This window comes from Andrena cerasifolii, chromosome 5 (assembly GCF_050908995.1).
Source record: "Andrena cerasifolii isolate SP2316 chromosome 5, iyAndCera1_principal, whole genome shotgun sequence".
Classification (NCBI taxonomy): Eukaryota; Metazoa; Arthropoda; class Insecta; order Hymenoptera; family Andrenidae; genus Andrena; species Andrena cerasifolii.
Genome location: NC_135122.1, coordinates 12169191 through 12191507, shown reverse-complemented (window position 1 = coordinate 12191507; position 22317 = coordinate 12169191). Strand labels below are relative to the sequence as shown.

The window sequence follows — 22317 nt, the reverse complement described above, 5'->3', positions numbered from 1 at the left end:
CACTAAAATGGCAAGGGGGTCCTAGGACCCCCTAAACCGGCGACACAAAAATACATTGCTTGATAGGTCTATTCTATACATCGTCTGTGGCCTCAAATTATGGGTCGGTAACACAGTTTGGGTGGTGACACGATCATCCATAAGGTGATAGGTCTATCCTATACCTCGTCTGTGGTCGGGACCTTGCTTTAATACGTGCTTGGGTTCCCCGCCGTTGTAAGGCACCACGGGTTTCATTTTGTACTTTGCTATTATCACAGCACATTTTTCAGGATTAGATTTTTTACACCACATTCGACACAACTTTCCCATAGTAATTTAATCAGATTTTCATATAATTTTTCGTTGCACTCTTTAAACTCGGATTCTTACATTATTCATTTATACATCCCATACCGGTAATAAATTATAGTCTCTGCCGATGAAGTTCTTTTTATCGCGTTTGCTGGTCGATTTGTATCGTTCGTATCATTCCCCCGATTCATGGATCAGTATTCAGCGTTCATTACCGACATTTAGTGCTTCATGAATAGCGTGTTAATGATACCGAAACCTTAAAAGGAATCAAATCATGGATCTGTTATATCCTCGCGATTAGAATTACATATTTTACCTGTGTATCAAACACACGGAGTGGCAGGGATTTAGGTTTTTCATTTCTTATCATAGATTCTTTCTCACATCGAAATGAATTAACAGTAACATTAAAAAGTTAAAAATCCTATCGGGACAACTATACTCGCTGTTTTAGAAATCAGTATCGCCCATCAGTTGCCTCCTCGTGCAAACAATTTTCTCGCCATGCTGAGAACAGCAGGTTGCTAATGCGAACCAAAAGAGACCCACTGTTCTTTCTACCCATCGCGAATTGCACACCATTTTATACGAACTATTACAAATTACGAGTTCCTTCTAGTTACACAACCCATAGAATGCCTCTCCTGTGGCCCGCGCTGTAATCTATCGTCGATATTCTCTACCTTACCCTTGATGTCGCCTCGGTTCAAAGAATTCGACACGAATAAAGGCTCTTTATGTCACGAACTACATTGTTGAGCCCGACGCAGACATATTACGTACCTATAGGGGTCCATTTTCATAATACGTACAGGGTTAATCTTACGATTAAACTTCCTGTTCTACATGTCTCGTGATCGAACGCGGTCGCCGAGTTTCATTGTCTGGGGCTGTGAATCATCGTGGTTGTCTAATAGATTTTCTAGTCGAGGAAACGAATGAACGGTTGCTTCTAGTGGTCAGATAATGCTCCTCCACGCTTCTCCCTCGGGGCTTCCTGTTGTCAGAACTTTAGACGAACCTTTAGGATACTCGGCATTGTAGTCGTAGTAGTTACGAACATATTGAAAATTAGAATTCAGATCCGGAACATTTTGTTCCTCTGTACGTGTCCATATACCAATTCAACTCTTCAGGGGGCTTCCAGTCAGAATTACCGTGGTAAATTCTATACATGCGCCGGAGCTCTAATATTTAGCTGATACGTGTGGTAAACACATACGTTCAAGAAATTCAATGAATTTGTACCGCCGTCTAACGGGAATCGATGCTTCCCAGATATTTTATACAGCATGTTCGCGTTCCACCATTGTACCGTTATACTCATTGTTCGTGAGCCTAGAATTTTGACACCTCTGCCGTTATATCCGGTGCTGGCAAGACTCATGGAACTGCCGTGTCGAGGCTCGACAATGGTACTTATCCCTCGGCGCGATTGGGAAAGGGTTGCGTGTTCGATTTTGCCCTAATCGACACAGGCCTCCCTCGCGCGTTCTCATCTTACGCTGCAGACGACAGTGATTCCTGTATTGTTGTGCGGGGACAATCGCGGGGGTGAAAATAGACGAAACGGATCGCGGCCGGTGTTGTCCAGGACCGATCGTACTCGATGTCCAACGGCGCGTGTCCCCTTCGATGGCGCAACTTGACGAAGAACAAGTTGACAGAGTGGAAGCCCTTTATCTTATATCTCAACGTTTTTCCTTCTCTCCTTTCCTCCCGTGAAAGGCTCGCGTCCACTTCTGCGGGAAGACCACTCGGGCTTTCTTTTAGTAGAACCAACGGTGTTGACACATTCAGAGCCAATCGCGCATTTCACTGACGCGAAAGCTGTCGATTTTGCTATTGGTATACTTGGACTCGAAAAAGAGGCATTACTAAAATTAGTTCCATGTGTCTAGACCACGGCGCAATAGACAAGTGTTCTGACTCAGCACTTTTACCCCAGCGAGTTTGTGTGCCGATTTCTGTGTGATTCCTCTGGCCGTCGCGAGAGGCGTCGTGTAAAGAAATCCATGTATGCATGCATTTATGTGATTATAGTAGTAGAGCTATTAGCCGTATTTTGCGCAAAAAGTCAGCCTTTTCTCCTTGAGCGTCAATCTAGCGGCCGCCAGAAGAACTAGGACGAAAAAGTCACACATTCTGAACAGGAGTCAGAACACCTGTCTATTACACCGTGGTCTAGACCGATGAATGCGCGGTTCCAATGGTCGGAATTCTCGATTCCCTCGTTACATCCGTCCGCTTCTGTCCCCGTGACAAACGTTAGCCGTGATTCTTTCGTATTTTATAGATTCCTCCTCTCGAAACACGTTACGTTAGGTAAACGCTCCGAAATTACACCTTCAAACTCGGCGACGAATATTTCCTCCGCGATCCATTTATTCGATTTGCCAGAGCCAGGATAAAATAGAGGGGTTGGGGGGATAAACGCACCAACCGCGTTGGAAAAAGGAAGCGTTCCGCGATGCAACGAGATTTCTTTAATCTCGTCTGTCGTTCGACACGTATCTGTGACAGATGTTCGAGCAGATACCGTCCCGTGCACGTCTATCGAGTTTTCGGTTTTCCGCTTTTTAACCTTTTAGCCGCGGGGGCTGAAAGGATTGTCGATGCTTTTCCTTCCCTTGCGTCTCTGCTCTATTCTTCTGGAAATGCGAAAACAAGCGTGGCATGTTGTGGGCGAATGGGGCGAAAGGGAAGGTGGAAGAGGAAGTGCAGAACTCACGGGAGCGTCAGTGGGACTCCCGTTCGTTAAAATATCCGTGTGAAAGAACTCTAGGCATTCGCGAGTCTGATTGCGACGAAATAGAACGGCGAAATGATTTAACGCTTTTGCGTGTGTTGTGTGGTAACTACATGAAAACGAAAGAGGTGGAGGATAAAGGGGAAAGAGGCAAAAGTGTTTCGCGATGGTAATAGAGAAGAACGAGCCTCGCGTTTCGTGTGAAACCGCGTAAAGGGATGCGATTCTCCTTTTGTGGAACTTGTTGGATAATGGGTGAATTCTTAGGGATGCGATGAAAAATTAAACGATCTGCTTCTTTTGGCACAGCGGAGATCTTAACTCCCAAGTGGAGTCAAACTAGTGGGGATACTTAAATGATGGAAAGCCAGCACACGATTGGCAAATATTATTTATGCAATCATCCCTCCGACAAAATGGTAATGTCCGTAAGCTTCGTGGAAATTTTCTTCGGAACATCGATGCACCGTATTCTCCAAATTCTCCCTTCACGCCAGAACTGAGAAGCTTTAGAAGGAGCCTGGAAAGGGATGCAGCAAAACGGGGTTTCCGTTCGCAAGAAAATTAGAAAATAAGAATGAAAGGATGAGGATGAAATTGTGAGTTCGAATGAAACACGGGCGGATAGAGGGCCGGAATGTTCGTTGAAAGAGTTCGTGACGACGGTCTGGAATCGGAGAAACAAGCTTGCCAGAATTGCGCCTTCTTCGGCTGAAATGTTAAAAGCACTCACCGTCGATCGATAACACATGCAACGGCGCTGCAATAATAAATTATCCGAGCGGGAGGCGCGAAATAGCGATCCGGCTAGATAACGTCAGTGTACTAGAACATGCTAAGATTACCGTACGATTTCTATTTGCAGCTCGTCCTCCTTCTTTCCCCGTCTTCTTTAAATCTAGCTTCCATTCATTATTTCGCCCGAGAAGCCGTTGTCGATAAAAGAATTTATTTTTGTATCCCCCTTTCCATTGAATTCCAGGCTACGATCTCCTCGCGATTAAAGGGTATCGATTCAACAGAATACTCGCCCCGCGAGACGACTGGACGGATCAATGGTTAGGTATGGATGTAGACGCTTCGGGTAAATATTCGGGTACTACACGAAGTACACATTCCTTCGTCATCTCTAATACGTGTTATATAGCTAATAGTGTCGAAGAATAATTTGACTTTGAACGTATCGACCGTGGTAGTCGATAACTTAACGAACTTATTAATGCATTAGCTGTGAACGATTCTCCGATCATATTCTTAATATCCTCTCAACGAGCGAAACAGGTGTCTTGAAGGGCTCAGAATTCTTGGGACAATGGACAGACCTGATATCGCTGATGCAATTAGTGTCTCGTTTGTAGTAGGGGATCAGTAATGAAATCGGATTACTTAGGTCGCGGGGAGATGAGGGATCAATGGCTGCGTTCGATTTTGTACCCATTTATGCTTCGGATCCGTGTGCGATTAATTCACCCGCTCTCGTCATAAAGTCACCGCGGATAGGTATTTAAGGAACCATTCTCCCTTGAGCAAATCCGCGGCGAATCGAAGGATCAGAGGCGAGGCTCCGCCTTTACGGGGCTAGGGAATTCCTGGCGGAGCTGAACTCGGAAAGACTTGCGGTGCACGTTAAGTTGCACGGTAATAAAGCGAGGGAACAAAGACTCCGGATACTGGCTGGCACGGTAACCATGAAGGTCAAAATTTCTCTCTCGTCCGGAGATTAACAGAGTGCACGCAGGCGAGGAGGGTTGATATCACGTTGCCAGGCCGTGAAAATTAATTACAAACTCCACCGGTTTCGCCGGGGTGCAAGGGCACTCGCAAGTGGAGGAGCAAGTGGAACAAAGGGAGGAAAAAGAATATTATTACGCTAAAGAAACTCATCGCGCCGAGCAGGCCCGTGGAATGTAGCGAGAGGTGGCATGTATATTTATGAAGAAGAAAGGGGTAAAAGACAGGGGTTTCGCAATTTCTTCTCTATCTTACATCCTGGATTATGCTCCAGTGGGATTGTTAACAGTCGTTCCGTACCATTAGCGCAACGTTAAATGCTAAATAGGGTTTAAATCGTTCCACGTATATCACTTCATGGCCGCACAAATGATAATTGGTGTTAACGACACCACTCGAGGGCGCAATTGTTACAATTCAAGTGACATTAGAGGTTTTTGCCGTTGGAGTTTTAAGCGCCACGATCTGCGAAATCTTGGGCTCTTCGTTCCTGTGATACAACGTTCAATAAAACAATTCTGCTCATCTAAGCGATACAGTTATTTCATTCGTTAAATACTATCTCGTTGCGCGCTCACCGCACAGTTTCGTCCCATTACGAGTACCTGCACATTTGGAACGTTCGAGCTTCATCTCCCTTCCCTGGCAGTCGTTATCGAGCGATTCTGAAATAACATTCCCGCCGAATGTGGGGTACATTTTTCTCCGGTGGAACACTTCCTAGCACGTACTATGACCGCATTACGCAGGGGTGGGTGACGAGGTGGGTCGGCTACGAAGGGCTCGGGGGTGGGCAAGAGATGTGAATGGGACGTGTAGAAATGGAGACGAGGTCCTTCGGAACGAGCTGCATTCTTCGATAAATGCTCCCGCTATTAGGTTGTATTCTTTCATGGCACAAATCGCGTAGATTTAAGAAATGGATTGCCGACATATTGCTGGAGTCCATCGCCCCCGCCGTTTTATTTGCCGTGTAGCCGTAGCGAGCGTACGCTGCGCCAGATTCCGATTGCATTGTAATCGCGGCTCCCTGATAAACAAGCCGGTCCATCGACGATAGAATCGATTGTGAAAACTCGTTATACACTTGGAATATTAGATACCGTTTACATGGCATTTATTTGATGTATTTACCTACCCTCTATCCTTTGGTAAGAATTGGCTTCTCTCGTTCCCCGTCCGTAGCCTTTCCGTTTCTAATCGGCATCGTAACTTTCTCTCGGCGAACAGTCGCAACGAGGCAAGATAACATTGAGCGAGCCTTATAAGACGGCCGTGTTCGCGACAGTGCTCGGATGTAACATTCCGGGAATGCGGATTGTACTCCTATTCCCAATGCGTCTGGAGTCTAGAGGAACACGGTATAGACGTAATAGAGTAGCCAGGGACGAATAGAAACTTCGAATGGTATTCGGTGCCATCACTCTGAGCAGGCACGTTCACGTGCACCGAAATTAAGCAACAACCGTGCAGATATCGGACCAATGTATATCGGATTACAGGGCTGCGACGGTGTTGCAAAATTGTTGCTCTGCGCGTTCCTCCCTTTGTAACTCTACTCCCCAACACGTCTTAAGATTGAATACCATTAATTTCGTTATCGCCGAGCGACGCACTTAACCCTGTTCGTTGTGCTGTATTTTCTATAGGTACAAATTCGAGAGACTCTCGTACAGACTCTCGTACTACCTCTCGGTGAGGTAGCCAGTAGAATAGCTCAACGAATATCCATCCGTCAAGAATAGAGCCATGCTACATCCTCCGAAATCTTTGAATTTGCGAAATTTCATCTCTTCGGCTGGACCGAAAACTTTCCACCGGAGTGTTCGTCCGCAGGCCCCCGTATAATGCCATTAACGGTGACAGATATCGAGACGGCATTGAACGCGGCTCACAATACGTTTCCCGAGCGAACCGGAAGTAACGTTAGGTCGAAATGTGGGTTACATTCTCATAAGTACAGCCGTGCTGGTCCATAGCCGTATTTGAGCGCCCAGGGGCGAACGACGAGCGGGGCGGGGGTGGTTCAGCTGGAAAGGACGAGGAGGGCCGATGCCGAGGAGACGGAGGGCGCGACGAGGATGCTCTCGGAGCCCTGGAGGTAAAGGAGTGGAACGTGAAAGGGGGATGAACATAGACGGCGATGGAGATGAGGAGATGGTTGGAATGGGAATGCCAATGGGGTGGATAGGGGTATGGGGGTGTGTACGGATGTATATACGCGGCGGGCGCGGGAGGACGGCGACGTCTGCTGGCTGGAGCCACGCTGTCGCTGCTGTGGCATCGATCCACCACTCGCCACGACTTTTTGCCGCGGCACCAACGAGATCTTTAACCCGAAAACTGCTCTGCGGCATGGCCAGTTCCCGTTTCACAGCGGCCAAGTGATTTTCGCGAACGCTCTGCTACCCTCAGGGCTTCTTGTAGCGTCGCCCGACGCTCGTGCCTCGAAAATATCCATTGTCTTCGATTTCGACTCGGGAATCGAGCTTAAACGAAATCGTAACTCAACGGGCCGACGAATAAGACATTCGATCGGGCGACGATTTATCGGCCTACAGGCTATGTTAACAGCGCAACTCATTTGCCAAAGTCGAATTACACGGAGACGCCAGTGTTGGTCTGGAACTCGATTTAACTAGTCCCTTGATTGCTTCGTGCTTTGACTTCCACCACTATCTAAGTCATACGCGTTCGTTTATCGAAAAGTATCACGATCCATTTCTTGGGTTTCATTTTCCCCCGGGAGTAAAATGGGCGCTAAACTTTCGTCTGCAAATTTCGCGAAATGGTTGAGGTGTGCTTAAAAAGAGGAAGGAGAAAGGAGATTGGGTATCTAGTTGAATTGTTCATAGACCGAGTATCGTTAACGAAAGGTGCTCGATAATAAAACACCGTCGTTTCGTCGAGCGTTCACGGAACATGGGAAAAAGGGCGATGAAACTTTAAGTTACAGGTTGTATAATTAATGTTATAGCTAATGCCGGCGATACTTGGTAAAAGTTTCTGACAAATTACTTGACACTTTGCCAACCAAGTGGGCTACATGGTATCGCGGAATTTGCATATTTATACTAAAATTAATTTAACTTCCAAACTACTTTCAAGATTCAGATGTCATATTTCGTGCTATATTAAACGTTATTTCGCCCCATAATTGGGTTTCCTTTTCTCGAGGAGAACGACTGAGTTAATGCAGACATCTTTTCTTATATTCTCCAGCATGAATACGAAAAATTTCAAAACCCCGGGGTCGAGAGGTTGCCCCGGCGAAGTCTAACTTTGAATATCGCGTGATATTTGACATTTGAAAGTGGAGCGTCACGTCGGCTCGTCGAATGAGACCGGCGAAGCGTACAATAGGGAACATTAATTTATTTTCATCAGCAGTGAAAATATTTGTGTAACAGTTCGCGCTCCTCCATAAAGTGTCGCGTAACGACAAATGCACTGCAAAGTAACGATGTTTGCGCGCGACATTATTGACTGTTACGTTGCTGCAAATTCATTTACCGCCGGTAGTATGTTCCTGTGTGATCGTTAAAGCTTTCATTTTTCACACGCGCGCACGTACACGTTACTATCTGATCTCCCTCTCGCGCCCGCGATCATGTAAGAGGGTCTTAGGCAGTGTAACGCAATAAAATTTCTCGTTGAATCTCAAGCGGCACTCCATTTTCGCCGGGGGATAATTTGTCACTAGAAACTTCGGGGGAAAAGTTCAAATTAGTCTTCGGCCAGTGCAGGCTGCCGAGCTTTCTCAACTTTCCCCCGCATATTTGCAGAGCTGCTGGCGTCGAATTTGCAACAGGCACGCTTGTATTAATAATACGAATTCAGGGAATTTTCTCAATCTTTAGCTAGATTCCAGACGTTCTTCATTCTTTCCCTTACTTTCGAGTAGGTGCGTGGTGATGTGATAATGGTAATCATCAATTTTCAATTGAAGAATTGCTATTCCCAAAGTTACCCTGATTCCAAGTCAAAGACCAGAATCAGAAAGATTCGCGCAGGGATCCAGCGCTCAACAAAGCAAAGCCATCGTCCCCGTGCCCGACCATTGTTCCGCGCGAAAGTAACGCGTCACTTTTGGCAACAGCCCCGCGGTTCGCACTCGGTAGAAGTTCCACGACCACGGAGCGCTTCAGACAAGCACGGGACGCGGCTGGATGAGTCTCCGCGGGTACCAACGCTCGGCGGCTAGAGCACGAACGAATTAAGGTGAACGCCTAAGCGTTCGCGGCTGGAGAAACCAGAAATACGACGGTGTCTGGAGTTGCTTGGCGCGGCCTGTTGTATGCTTTACGATCGTCTGCAGTAGCCTTGTTGGTACCCTTGCTCCGCGCGCCAACCTGAAACGTAGGATACACCAAAGGGAACGTGGAAAAGCTCGGCCGAGAATAATGCCCTGGACGTGGTGTGTCGGTCAAGTGTTTCACACTGCTGGACGTGACCTTTACAAGAGCGCGTGTATACCTGACGGGTGACATCATGACTCAGCCACGTTAATTAGCGAATTCAAGGGTCTCGCCGCGTAAGTGGGTCTCAGGCTTTCAGGGAGACTAGCTGAGGCAACAGTAAACGCTTTCAATGCAAAAAAGACGTCCTTTATTACGGATTCTGCTAACGAAGGGAACTCTCTGAGACCAGTCGGGTCTTTAACCCCGGAAACTAATCGGCGTGCCTCGGTATCTGTACCACTCTCTCCCACTTTTAGTTTTTTCTTCATCTCTTTTCTGTTTTCATCCGGTGGCCCGTACGCCAGGGCGACTCGTCTTAAACGATTAAACAGCTTTGAATGCGAAACGAATGGAAAGCTTCTACCTATTGTAAATTCAATTATGCCGCGATATTAGCATTCAGTCGTTGCTTCTCTCCATCCCCTGTTTGTCACGGATCTTTAACGTCGTCGATTATATATCCCGCTCGACCGGCATCGTCGCCGATGTTCGACTTTTAATTATCGACGTATCGGTCCGCTCGAAAGGACGCGCGGACTCGCAAAAGCCGTCGGCTCGATGTTCGAGAAGCCGGTGTACAAGTCGGCTCTGGTCTAATCTGAAATTCATGATTGTGCCGGTTGAAGTAGGAACAGCAGTATGTAATTAAGGAGGGAAGTAGCTTGCGCGTCTGATCGACTTATGCGCGAATGCTCGAGCTTCATCGTCGCGGGCACGCGCGCCGCGGAGCCGAGGCGTGCATTATCAAATTTTCGTCCATCGCGGCCCCGTTTTTAAATCTCATATTCTCTCGTCGTTGTTACGCCCCCCCCCCCCGATGAAAAGCCGTCAGCTTCAATGTTCACGGCTCAAATCGGTCAAACGTTCCCGTGAATAGGAAAAAAGACCACCCCCGTTCATTCTTTCAATCTAAAGCGGGGCTTAATGGCAGTGGAAATTAATTTTTGACGTGGATAAAAAAAAGAGAGTTCTTGAAATCCTTTTCATCGTCAAGTAGATTCCTACGAACGGCCGGGGAACGCCTCGTGTTCCCGTTATGGAGTATAGTCTTCTGCACCGCCACGTTTCCACCATTTTTCTCCAAGGAAATAAACGCGCGTATAGCCCGGGACCAGGAACGCTAACTTCTGTTTCTATGAGACGCCCTCGGAAATCGTTTTACAGCCTCCCTCTTGCTGGCTTTTTTAGTTTCATATCTAGATGATCCTTGATCGGTCTCTGAGAATCTTCTCGGTGGCTACGATGGCTGGAGCGGTTGCGAAAAATTCAAGTACAATAGAGATTAGAATTCGAAATAAGCTCCTGCAGATCTTGCGTGAGTGACGTTCTTGTAAAAAATGGGCGGAGAAAATGTTTCCCCTCGACCTTTGTCAGAGTTAAAAAGCTAAGACTGGTCGAAGATTCCAACGTAAACACTCCACTTCATTGAAACTATGACCACGCATCCGAAATGTTAGCCGCGCCGCATCGACGTCGGGGAAGATTGCCCAGGAAAGTACCATCGCGCTCTCCAATCTCCCCTCCTTGCGGTAAACGTGAATTTTGCAAAAGAGGGTCACTGTTTGACTTGCCTTTAGCGGGCCCCTCTATCTTCTGCTCGTTGCAAAACGTCTCAGGCATCTGGCTGTTGCAGGGCACAGAAGTGGCTCTGTATCTTTATAGCTGTTTCGCGCTCAGCGAAATCACCTGCGGAAATTCAGTTAGGCGAGCGGGCCTGGCCTTTTACGAGGGACCTGGAGCGCGCTTCCATCGCGGCACAATGAACAATAGACCGTGTCGTCTGCTTGTTCCTGCACACGGTCGCGTCTCGCGCGCGACACACCGCTGGTTTCACGTACGAAACCCGAGGCACGCGTGCCCCCTGGTAGCTTTATGCACCGCGGAACAGAAGACACACACGGCCAACCCTTGTCGCGTATAATGTCGCCGTTTATGCGGCGCACGTGCGCGAACAGCTGCATTTTAAAATCACGGTTTCCGGGCCGCGATTTGTCAGAAAATTCGCGCGTGCGGTCTGGCCCGACGTCTACGGGAGAGAAGTCGTCTAGCTTGTCGCGAATTCTTCCCGTCCTCCCGCGCCACGGCCGCATCAATTTTCCACCCCCGCCCCCGCGCAAGGACAATCGATTCGTGCCCGCGAGGATCCCGCGTCAGGGAACAACGGGGACGGCTGAGAAATCGTCGATGGATTTTACCGTGACGGAAATACGGGCGGCAGGCTGGGACGTTTTGTTATTGGCGACTGAAGAATTTTATATTCGTACGCGGGAAAGAAGAGGGGGGTCCTTGTCCACCCCCCCCCCCCCGTGTACGCGGCGAACGACGATGACGGCTTGAATGGCGATGAATGCCGGCGAGGGTGACGCGAGAATTGTAGATTTTAGACGGTTCTGCGTTGATGGTTCGAGGGGTAGTCAAGTGGGATATTTCGGAGGTGGTATTCATCTATTTGTGTGAGAGTTTAATCCTCTAGTGCATACGCCTGCCTTAAGGCGGGCACCTGTTTAATCCAGGAGTTGGGCGCCCATAATTTTTTTTCAGAATTCTTTGAACATTTTTCAAAGTTTTTCATTAAAAATAAAGTATTTATTTTATATAAAAAAACACTACATTTTTTGTACTTGCTACATGATCACGCCTTAAGGCGGTGACACAGAAGGCTGCTCTGGGGAGCCCAGACGTTCTCCAAATTGAAAACAGACATCGGATTTGGTCTTTTCATCCCCGAATTAGACTAGTCTAATTTTTCCAACTGAATTAAAATTTTATGCACTAGAGGGTTAATAACTAAAAGAATGATTCGCAGACTTTGCAGAGGTGCAGAATAGTCGATAGAAAATTCAATCTATGGCTCGCAATCAGCTTACTAATCACTCCATTTCCTTGTTTCTCTTTGGACTACATTCTCATCAGACACATCGCGCTTCGCCCTGGAACCTGCGAACCCCGAAAAACGCCAGTCGACATTGACATAATTTCTCGTTCATCTTCCGTCTCTTCGCGAATTCTCTGCCAGCGGCCGTGATGTTTTATTTTGCACTCGAGCAGAGGCGAATAACGCGGACAGGTAACGCGTGTACCGTCGCGCGTCCATTTCTCCGACTACGTACGCGGATAAACATAAAGGAGAGGGGAAAAAGGATGCAGGTAGCTGGTGCGCCTAGCCAGGACAAAATAAACCGTGCCACTGGATTCTGCTTTCATCCGTCGCGAAACAGCCGCTTGAAGTTGCATAGGGGACACGGCCATACGCGCGCGGTTATACGCGCGTGCAACTCGCGGGGCAAGGCTTCGACGTAGAATTCGGTTTGCATCGCTCGCGCGAGGCTAAGCCCTCCCTTCGCTCCTAGAAAAATCAATGTCGCGCCTAAAGCGTGGACACATTTATTTGTGCGCCGCACACACGTTCCTGCCAGCGGATCGTACGCAGCCGAAAGGAAACTGCATTATTTTTCATTGGTTCTGTTTCTCGCGAATATTCAAACGTTGCGAAGGACTTTCCATTTACTTTTTGAACTGATTCCAAGAGCGAAACGGTTACGCAAACGGCCCAACGTTTGCCAAGCAGAAATCGGCGAATTTTAATTCGAGCTCGATTGTCGATAATAAACACTGTCTTCTGCTCGACAATGATGGGCCCACCGTTCGTGCGAATCGAAACAAGAATGGACGAGCTTCGTTGTTTTCCGTTCTCGAATTCTCGCGTGCACGCCTCCCCCGCTATCGCTAATTGCACGCGCTCCCCTCGTGTAACGAGGTAATTTCTGGTAGAAAAAAAGAGAAGTTCCGCAAAGTTTGATATTATTAAACGTTGCAGCGGGAGAAGCCTGTATAATGAGATTTTCATTTTTATTCGATAATTGGAGCTACTCCGAAACTTTCTGATTTCCTTCCTCCCCCTTCAGAAATTAATGGAAAACTTTTTCACCCCGAAATAATAAACTTCGAGGCAGTTTTAACGCCAAGATTCCGCCCCTCGCTGGAACTTCTCTGTCTTCGTCGTTGCCCGGCGTGCCATCCTGAATATTCGCTTTTCCATTTCCCCGTTACTGGGATTCGCGGCCCGTGACACGCAGCTTTTCATCGGAATAAATATAGCGGGAAGAGAAAGACGGTTTTACAAGAAATTGGTCTGTAAAAATTGTATACCTTCTGTGCAAACGTCTCAGCAATATGGACATCTGCCTCTCCGTCTACAAATCTTAACGCAATTGTGCATTTTCATGGCTCAAAGCTGTGGGAATCTATCACCGAGCAATGAGTATGATCGTTGAAATCGTGGGAAGAAAGTTGAACTTTCTGCGTGTCTATCGTGACGGTTTCCTTATTCGTCCGAGCAGATGTCCCCTCGTAATAAGAGAGAGCGACGAAAAAACGTCGGAACGAGCGTCGCACAAAGTGCGCGTTCGGTTCGAGACGCGGAGGGATCCAGTTTATCCGGATACCGCGTTTATCTAAAACGGCGATCGTCCGAATACGGCTTATCCGAAGTGGTATACGGATGTACCGGTGTGTCGTACGCGACCTTGCCTTGTATCGAGCACACGTCCTGTGGAAACTTGAGCATGCGTTATACCTATCGGTTCGGGGCAGTTCTGAACAACGCGCATCGATGCGATCGAAAAGACCTCTTCTTCTCTTGGACAAACGGCGCACGGTTATTTCCAGATAGGAAAGCTATAGAAATTCGTACGGTGATTGAAAATTATTGGGAATAAGCAATCCCCAGAAACAGATACGATTTAAAGTACATATTGGGTAGCTTGCTAAGGAAAAGCTCTTCGAATGGGTGACGCTCGAATCGCTTCCAGCAATGTTTATTCTCAATATTTTCGAGTGTCGGGGTCTTTAACAAATTAGGCATAAACACTCTTGCCAATACAGGAGGAACTTACGAAAACCCGATAAGCCGTGGAAAACTCCTCAACGGTGGCCATTTAACCGTGAAAAAAAGGGGTGCGGAGAATAGGGTGGTTGGTTGAGTTGGTTATGTAAAGATAGTGGGTGCGTTCAACGCTGTAGTTTGTGTTACCAAGTATAATTTGTCAGAAAAATACAAAAAAAAAACGTTGAAGAATTCAATACGTTGTGACGATGGAATGCCGATGGCCCGAGGTCGCACGCATCATTTCTCATGTACGCGGTGTGCACGTAGAACAAATAGACGTTCGATTCGATGAGCGCTTCCGTGCGCGGTCACGCACACGTGCGCATAAACAAGCGGACACACACACGCACACGTGAACCGGGTCAACGTTTCGATTAACGTTCATCAAACAACGAACGCACCGCGGTACACGACAGTAATCATTTCTGTGCTGACCGATTTTTTGACGCATTGACAAGCTTTCAAATAATAGTCCCGGATACCGATGCTACCTACCCCCGTTGGATTTTCAACGTCGATAAATCTCCATCGGTGCAGCTTCAATCTCCGTCACCGGAATCCATCTTTCCTCCCCCCCCCCCTGGCTAGCTTCACAAAAGATATTTCCTTGGTAAATCAGGAAATTCGTCGAGCTATAAAACTCTGCCCGTTATGCGACGCGGAAAAACACGCCACCCCCGGTATGTTTACAGCCGCTTTTTCTAGTCCACCTGTCGCTAATGTCAATACGTACTGAACACGGATCCCGAACGGCTCGTTTAATCCAACGTAGCCTCCTTCCGTTTTTACGGGAATGTAAATTGGCCTCGATTACGGAGGAACGAAGATGCAATTGGGTCACTTTGTGGGGGCAGTTGGAAGTGTAGATAGAAAGGGGATGATAATTCCAATTCAATTAGGACAGCGAAATTTATATTCCTAGCGAATAATCCTGATATTCAAAGGTTATTATTCGCGGTGCTACGCCGATCATTCAAGCTCCTAATATAAAGCAAGGACATGCTTAATCCTTGAAGGAGTGTTCCGATGGCATCGCGTAACTCGTATAGCGAGCCCATATCCCCGGAGGCTTGCAACCACCCTTCATTTCCCCGAACAATCGCCGTATCCTCGATCCTCCAGGTCCATCAATCGCCATATTTAAGAACGTCGTAAAGAGGGACGCATCCACGGACGTACATGAAGAGAACTCGACGGTAGGGCGCGTGTGATCGTCAGAACCTCGCGGCTTACATTCAGCCGTCTCCCTTCGGCCCTCTAGCCGTTCCCTGTGGCCGTCTTTCTCGCCACTCTTACCCCACCTCGGTCGCGCAGCCAAACCACCCCCTACGGCAGCACTTTATTCCAACCTCGGCACCAACGCGAAGCGGGTGGTCGCGGGGTCGGTGGGTACACAAGGGGGCGAGAGAAACGGAGACAGAGAGCGGGACGGAGTAAGGGAGTTTCGGTGGGGGTGCAACGAGGGTTGGAGTTGGCGTTGGTTAGATGGGTAGGAGGGGAAGGGCAGACTGTGTTTCTCCGCGAACCCCTCCAGCCCCCACCTTGGCCGCACGGGCGCCAACGTCAAGCGCTTTCGAGACGTTAAGGCCGACACTCGTGCGGCGCACTTCGGCCGGACGACATCGGCCAGTATCGTGGGCACGTGCTATCGTGTGACCCTTGCAGCAACCCCCTGAATCGTCGCGAATTCTCGCGCATCGGACGGCAATCGTCGACGCGCCACGAGGGCCGTTGCACGCACGTCGACCGACCGTCTCGCAGTTCGCGGCTACGTGCTCAGTTTCTAATTGCTCTCCCTGCATTCCTCTTTGTTTTTTTTTTTATTTTCGCAGCTCGAATCACGCTGGAACGCACTTTGGAGTCACGTGGCGGGAGATACGGTTCAAGTGGCGATGTGTAAAGCGCACCGCGAGGAAGGGTGAAAAGTGTGTAGCCCGTTGTAAATGTAATGTGAGACACCTCCGCGGCGTGGTTCGACACGGTGAAAGGGTTGGACCGGTTCCTCGATGCGACCTTCCTTGGAGGGCGCAGCCTGTACGCGGTGGGAAGCCGAAGATCTTTGACAAAAGCTCACGGGACAGTGTGAGACCGAGTGGCTGTGTCGCAGCGAGGGATAACTGTACGCGCTTAGGAGGAGGCTACAAGGATCAACAGCATTGCCGATTCGACGGCCACGACGACGGGGACCATGAGGACGTCTTACTTCATTTTCGTGAGTAACCAAAAAGAATCTTTCCTGTACTCTATGCGCAGACTGCGACGTCTGATTGGAGTATGTATCCTTGGATAGGATCGCGCTACCTTTTCCCCCCAGTCTTCGTCTTTGCCACGCTGTCTTCTTTCATTTCTTCGTCTTCGTCCCCTCGGCTCCGAGGCATCCGTGTTTCCTTCCTTCACTCGATCGCCGTTACTCGCAGGTTTTCAGTAAAAGCGAGTCGCTATCCTCCGGAGGGTTTGTCACCCCCTAGCGCCGTGGATGCCCGCGTTTCACGCTCGTCTTGCCTTTTCTTGCTTCTTGCCAGAGATCAAAGACCACCGGCGTCGCTTTAATCTGCCAATGGCAGAATTGCGAAGTCTTCTTCGCTTTTCCGTTTCTTTCTCGCTTTTGAGGGGTCGCCCGATTTTGGATTCCCGTCGGGATCCCCTGGGCGCGCAATGCCGTAGTCCTTCGTGTCCTCGCGTCTGCCTATAGTGACTATTCCGCCTATAGCCCTTCAGGGTCCTGAAACGGGGCGAAATTAACGGGCGGGCCACGTGACTCTCTTGTCACGAGCAGGGAACGAGGTCAGTCGGTGCACGCGACCCGCGCGATCTCCATTTCCAGACTTTTCGCCGCTCCAGGAATCCATCCGGAAGTTTTACGAGCGCAACTTAACCCTTTCGACGGCCACCTGAGTCTCGGCGACGTATCGACGCTCCTTCTTGGCGTTGATGAAGTTTAAAGCGCCATTTGGGAGGTTGAATTGAATCGCGAAGGGAATTTCTTTTTTCTGCATTTCTTTCTAATAATTTGTACGAGGAAAGTTGTACAAAAATCCAGCTCAATTGCCTCGAAATCTTGCTGCGTATTTTCCTATTTTGAGTGTCTATGCGTTCCGGGGCCAGATGATTCCTACATGCGTGGAAAATTATTGTGAAAGCTCGAACGTTGCCAGGGAGAATGTTTTCACGGTTGATAGCTATGTCGCGTTGGAAATTTGGGTTAGAGAAAATCAGAATTTGAGAGCGCGTCTATGACTCTATACAGATACGAAATGAATGATCAGTTTTCCAAGCTTGTGGGATATTTAGGTCGCGCATCAGAGGAGCTGTATCTAGCTCCGCTAGAGGAAAGTAATGAGCACAAGCGGGAGGCAAATGACCGACGAAAAGGGTATTCCATGAAATCACTCGGCATTCAGCTGGATCCTGGTGAATTCGAAGCAAATTATCATCGATTCTAAGTAATTATTCGCAGCTATCTATACCCCGCGCAACAAATTTCAATTTTGTCATTAGCAATCTGAAACGCGCCAATCTGCATTGTTCGAAACTATGCTTTATCTGCGTTCCAATTAATATCTTGATAATGTGTTGGGAAGTTAGTAGATGCGCAGCGAGTTTCGCTCGCGGCTCACTTTCTGAAGGAAGTTATATATCTTTTGAATCGTATCGCACGAATTTCGGCCCATTGCTGTTTGATGCCGTCGAAACTTGGTCGGAACTTACGAGCGAAGCTTCGCTGCTGTACAATGGGAGGGAAAGAGCTTCCAGGGCTTGCTCTCGTTTGGGAGGAGAGCGCTCCGAAAGAACTCGCGAATGCGCAGACCTCTAATATATGTCATACGACTGACTTGCCGTCCAGATTTATTTCCCCGATGCTGCTGATTTCCAGAGCGGGACTCGCTGCCCGCTTGCGCCAAGTTTTCGGCCAAACTTGTATGTCGAACGTACATTCTTTCTCCTCCACAGTCTTTCTTTTGACAGAGGTTATTTACATCCCGCAAATGGGGAGATACAGCGCAGCGAATTATATTTACAGGGAAGCCGGTATCAGCGACTATTGTGCGATTTGTATCGCAGACGCAGCTGCGAGGGCGATTATTAACGATAATGGGACATCCGCGATAACGAGATTACGGGTCTGAAAGGGATTTGAACGCGACGTCACGGTGGAACATTAGAAGTTCCATTGATAACGTTTCGACGAAACCCTCGAACGTGATTCGACCTATTATTCCAAAATTCCTGGTTAGCTCTTGAGCCTGCTATGATTTCGTCGTAATAGAGAGAATATAGTAGGAGCTTCGGATACGTACGTCGACGTTTCAATTTAGGTTTCGGTGCCTGTCGAATTTTCCGCACAAGGCTTTCACGAAGCGAAAGGATGACTTCATTTTTTCTCCCCCCCCTGGCTTGATTTGCTGGGCGTATTGTTGCTCGAAACAGAAAATTTGTTCCATCAGCGAGGTCAAATTGTTTTCCGACACGCTACACTGTTAGCGCACGGAACGGTGGCAGCTGTTTACACTGGCCGAATGAAAAACTAGGAAAATCGAGCGTGCAAATGACACGAGAACGAACGCAAACAAATTTCCAGGCAGCGATTGTTTTCGTTTATGCATTTCGAGAAGTTGGCTGCAGCGAAGTCTGCGCGAAATACAATAACAAGGTTTGAAATTTGTTCTAAAAGTTCGTAACAACGCAGTTCCTGTTAACCATTAGGAGGATAATAGTATCTTGTGTTAAAGTTTCTGCCTACATTTAAATTAGTGCTGTTACTTTTTGACGCGTCGGGTACCCGGCTACCCGGAACAACTTCAAGCCATTGAATGTGGTATTGTTTGATTTTTTTTTGGCTAACATCAAGCAATACCACAGACAATAAAACATTCAATTGCTTGAAGTTGTTTCGGGTAGCCAGGTACTCGACGGGTCAAAAAGTAACAGCTCTACTTTAAATACGTAAACACAAGAATTGCCAGCTTGGCGATCCTTGCAGCTAAAGATCCATCAAAAGTCAGCACTCTATCAGATAAAAGTTGTCATCCACCCAGCAGCAGGGTTTTAAAAAAAAAGAATCCCTAGGTCACCTTCGTTCTCCATTGTGCTCAAGCATGCACAACAGACTTCGATCCCTTGTTTCAAAACCGCGCAAATGTATTTTCTCACTCACGGTAGTTTACCTGTTCACCCCAGAAAAACGCTCCTCTGACCTTGTTTTTCTCTTTCAAGAATGATGCGTAGGGCGGTAGGCTATAACGTTGAAGGACAATGGCAGAGATCTCTGTTACTTTTGTCGCGGAGTTTTCTCACCTTGCGAAAGGGAGCAGCAGGACCCGTCTCCGTCGACCCAGCAAAAGTCTATTTTATTGCCGGGCGATTTTGCGTGACCACCCTTGTAGACGTGGCTCTCGCGGTCGAGAAAGAATTGTAGGGTCTCCTCTCGTACCTGTCGCCTCTCCTCCGTCCTTCTCCCTGTACCTGGGCCGAAAGGGCTCTCGGGGAGTGGTGTCCCTCGCAGACAATAGGCTTCGGAATCAGCACGAGCCAACCGCCCACAAACAGCCAGCCAAATACAGGTTCGTGAGCGAGAACGAGATGGACAGATAATGGAAGCGTGAAAGCAGATAAGTCGAAAGGAGGGACGGGTGTCCGGGCGTCTCTATGGAACGCGGCGAAGGGTGGTGGCTGTGGTGGTTCGGGGGTGAAAAAAAGCGTTGAAGTGGTTGGCGTGTTAATGACGACCAGCAGCGGGGATCACGAGTGGCCGAGGGCTTGCAAATTCTTGTGTACCGTGTACGCGGTGCCTGATAGCACGATATCAAGCAACGCTTGACATAAAATTATTTTTTCCCCGTATTGATCACGTGGCTCGAGAACGGTCCGGGAACATATAGGCCATGCGTGTCACTATGTGCATCGCTGTAAGGATGGCACGTGGGGGTAGACTGACAGAAGTAACTGAATTAGAGAGTTTGACGTTCCATTCGGAATCACAAGGTTTAGCTTAGGTTTTGCTTTGTGCTGTACGCGCTATGTAAATTATTTCCTATGCTTTCGCTGTCGTTAATGGAAATTATAGAGTGACGGGCAGCAGTGGGATTTTTGCAAGAGTTTGCAAAGGTTCGCAAGCCCCTTTGCATCGAGACGACACGAAGCGACGGTACGTGCCAATTTCTCTCCGGGTTTTGAGACAGCTTGTTGCGGCCTGTAGCGCGACTTGTTCATGCAGTTTCGCCAGGTGGAGTTTCATCGCGCTCGTTCACGGCTTTTGGCAGAAGCGGCAAAGGTTGTCGGCCAAGCGCGATCAGGCTTTGTCGAGAAACTCCGATGAATTCGGCCACGTTCGTTTCCTAACGAGCTGGAACGTCCAGCCACGGGCGGAATTACAAACGCCCGAACTCGCCTTCGCGCGGATATCTGTCTTCTATCCTCGCAAGTGTCGCGACCTGTTGTATTTTCGCGAGCCAAGTGTCAGATGAGGACCGTGGCAATTAGAGGTTCGACGATGAGGACCGACAATACCCCGGGCGATCAGATATTCGGGGGAGGAAATCGAGTTACTCCGCGCTATCGCGTTGTTTAATAGGATGCACGGCTAATATCAGTTTCCTTTATCAAACTTAACATACTACTACAAGTATTCTTGACATCGCGACCGTATATCTTGATTATTCTTCCTCCGAACCGAGCAGCGGCATAAAATGGACTTGAAATTCTGAAAATTTCGTCTGAGAATTCCTCTCTCTATTTATCGCAAATGTACAAGGTGCCTCGCTAGTGCCTAGCGCTTGGTTCGACGAAAATATACGTTCCTCTAAAAACAGCGAAGATACATGAGGCAATCGTGTTAGGCAAAGCGTCTCGTACGTTAACACTTCAAAACTGCTGCTCACTGGGTGAAAATTCAGAAACTCCCTGACACGTTCGAAAGTTCCCGCATAAGTAGAGCGATCCTTTGAAAATTATACACGAAACTGCTCCCAGCTCCTTACGCTCACCTCTAATAACTTGCAACTGGCGCGCAACTGCAAATCTGATTGCCTGCTCCTAATTGACGGCTCGTGGCCCGCAATTGAAATCGGGATTATGGTTGACGCGCTCGCGTTCGCGCTCGAATCCATGTAAAGTAGCACAGCAAAGGCCTACAGACCGACTTGTTCCTTGGGCCCTAGTTACTGGACGACCCATGGGAAATCTCGGCGAGCACCTCCCGTCGCTGCAGCCTCTGAGTCACACGCGAGGCATTGGGAAACATTCTGTAGATACGTCTACGGGCGACTGGTGCACCGAGATCGGTAATGGCCGCGAGAATTTCCACGGGTCTCCTCAGGATTACTAACCACCACCCCATTTATGTATTCCGATCGCGTATCTCAGTCAATCCAAGCCTTCTGGGAAAAGGCCTAAACCCTTCAGGCTCCTGGCTAACCTTTTGCACTAAGATCTCTACAACATCGCGTCCCAATCAGTCACCCGAGGACTCAGAGTCCGTTCAAATTGGACCCTATATTTTTGCCAAATATTCCAGCACTTTCTCATGAAGATATCGGCGTTGGTGAAATGAGAAAACGACACGACCGAAATCGCGACACCGGCTTCTTCCTCGCGTTTTACGCCAGTATCGGGGCACCGGTGCACGGCGCGCAAATACAAATTGAAGGTGTTCCGAGAGTCTTGGTGCGCATCGGCCGATAAAAAATGCGCTCATTACCGGGATGTCCTGGCGCGGCAGCGATCTCCGTCGTCCCTTCGATCAGTCTTTATTCGGCTGCGCCGGTAAGTGGCCTGTTAATGGGTCGAGGAGCGACTCAGGACCTAGCCAGCCACTTTACAGATTGCCCTCGAGTAGCGAGAGCCGTTAAGCCCGCGCTGTACGGAAAATGTTTTAAGAACCGAAGGGCTGCCGGCCTAAATGGATTACGGTTAACCAGCGCGACCACGCGCGCCAGAGCGTTTAACCGTGGAAGCTACCCGGGGGCTTATCTCTCCTCTTAACGACCAGCTCTCGCGTTTTACGGATTCTGTCGTCTGCCAATCGGTCGGCCGCAGGTGAGATGTCCCGTGAATTCCGAGATTACGCGGGACGATCTATGAATCACCGCCACGATAACGATAGGGGTCGGCGCGGACGCGTACGCGTGTCTGCTGAATCATTCCGCTCGTTATTCGCTGGAATCCGTCGCTCCGGTGCGCTTCCTAGTTAGACG

The 22317-nt window shown here is 48.5% G+C and overlaps 1 protein-coding gene across 3 annotated transcripts in view; it reads left to right on the top strand.

The window, feature by feature from the left end:
• Positions 1-15695: 15695 nt before the first annotated feature.
• The window catches only part of Nolo (ADAMTS-like no long nerve cord), a 176191-nt gene continuing 169569 nt past the window's right edge, over positions 15696-22317 (top strand). For all 3 annotated transcript variants that reach the window (XM_076812419.1, XM_076812420.1, XM_076812418.1), the window contains exon 1: positions 15696-16337. In XM_076812419.1, coding sequence (XP_076668534.1) covers positions 16314-16337 — 24 coding nt within the window. In that variant the 5' untranslated portion in view covers positions 15696-16313. The remainder of the gene's footprint in view (positions 16338-22317) is intronic.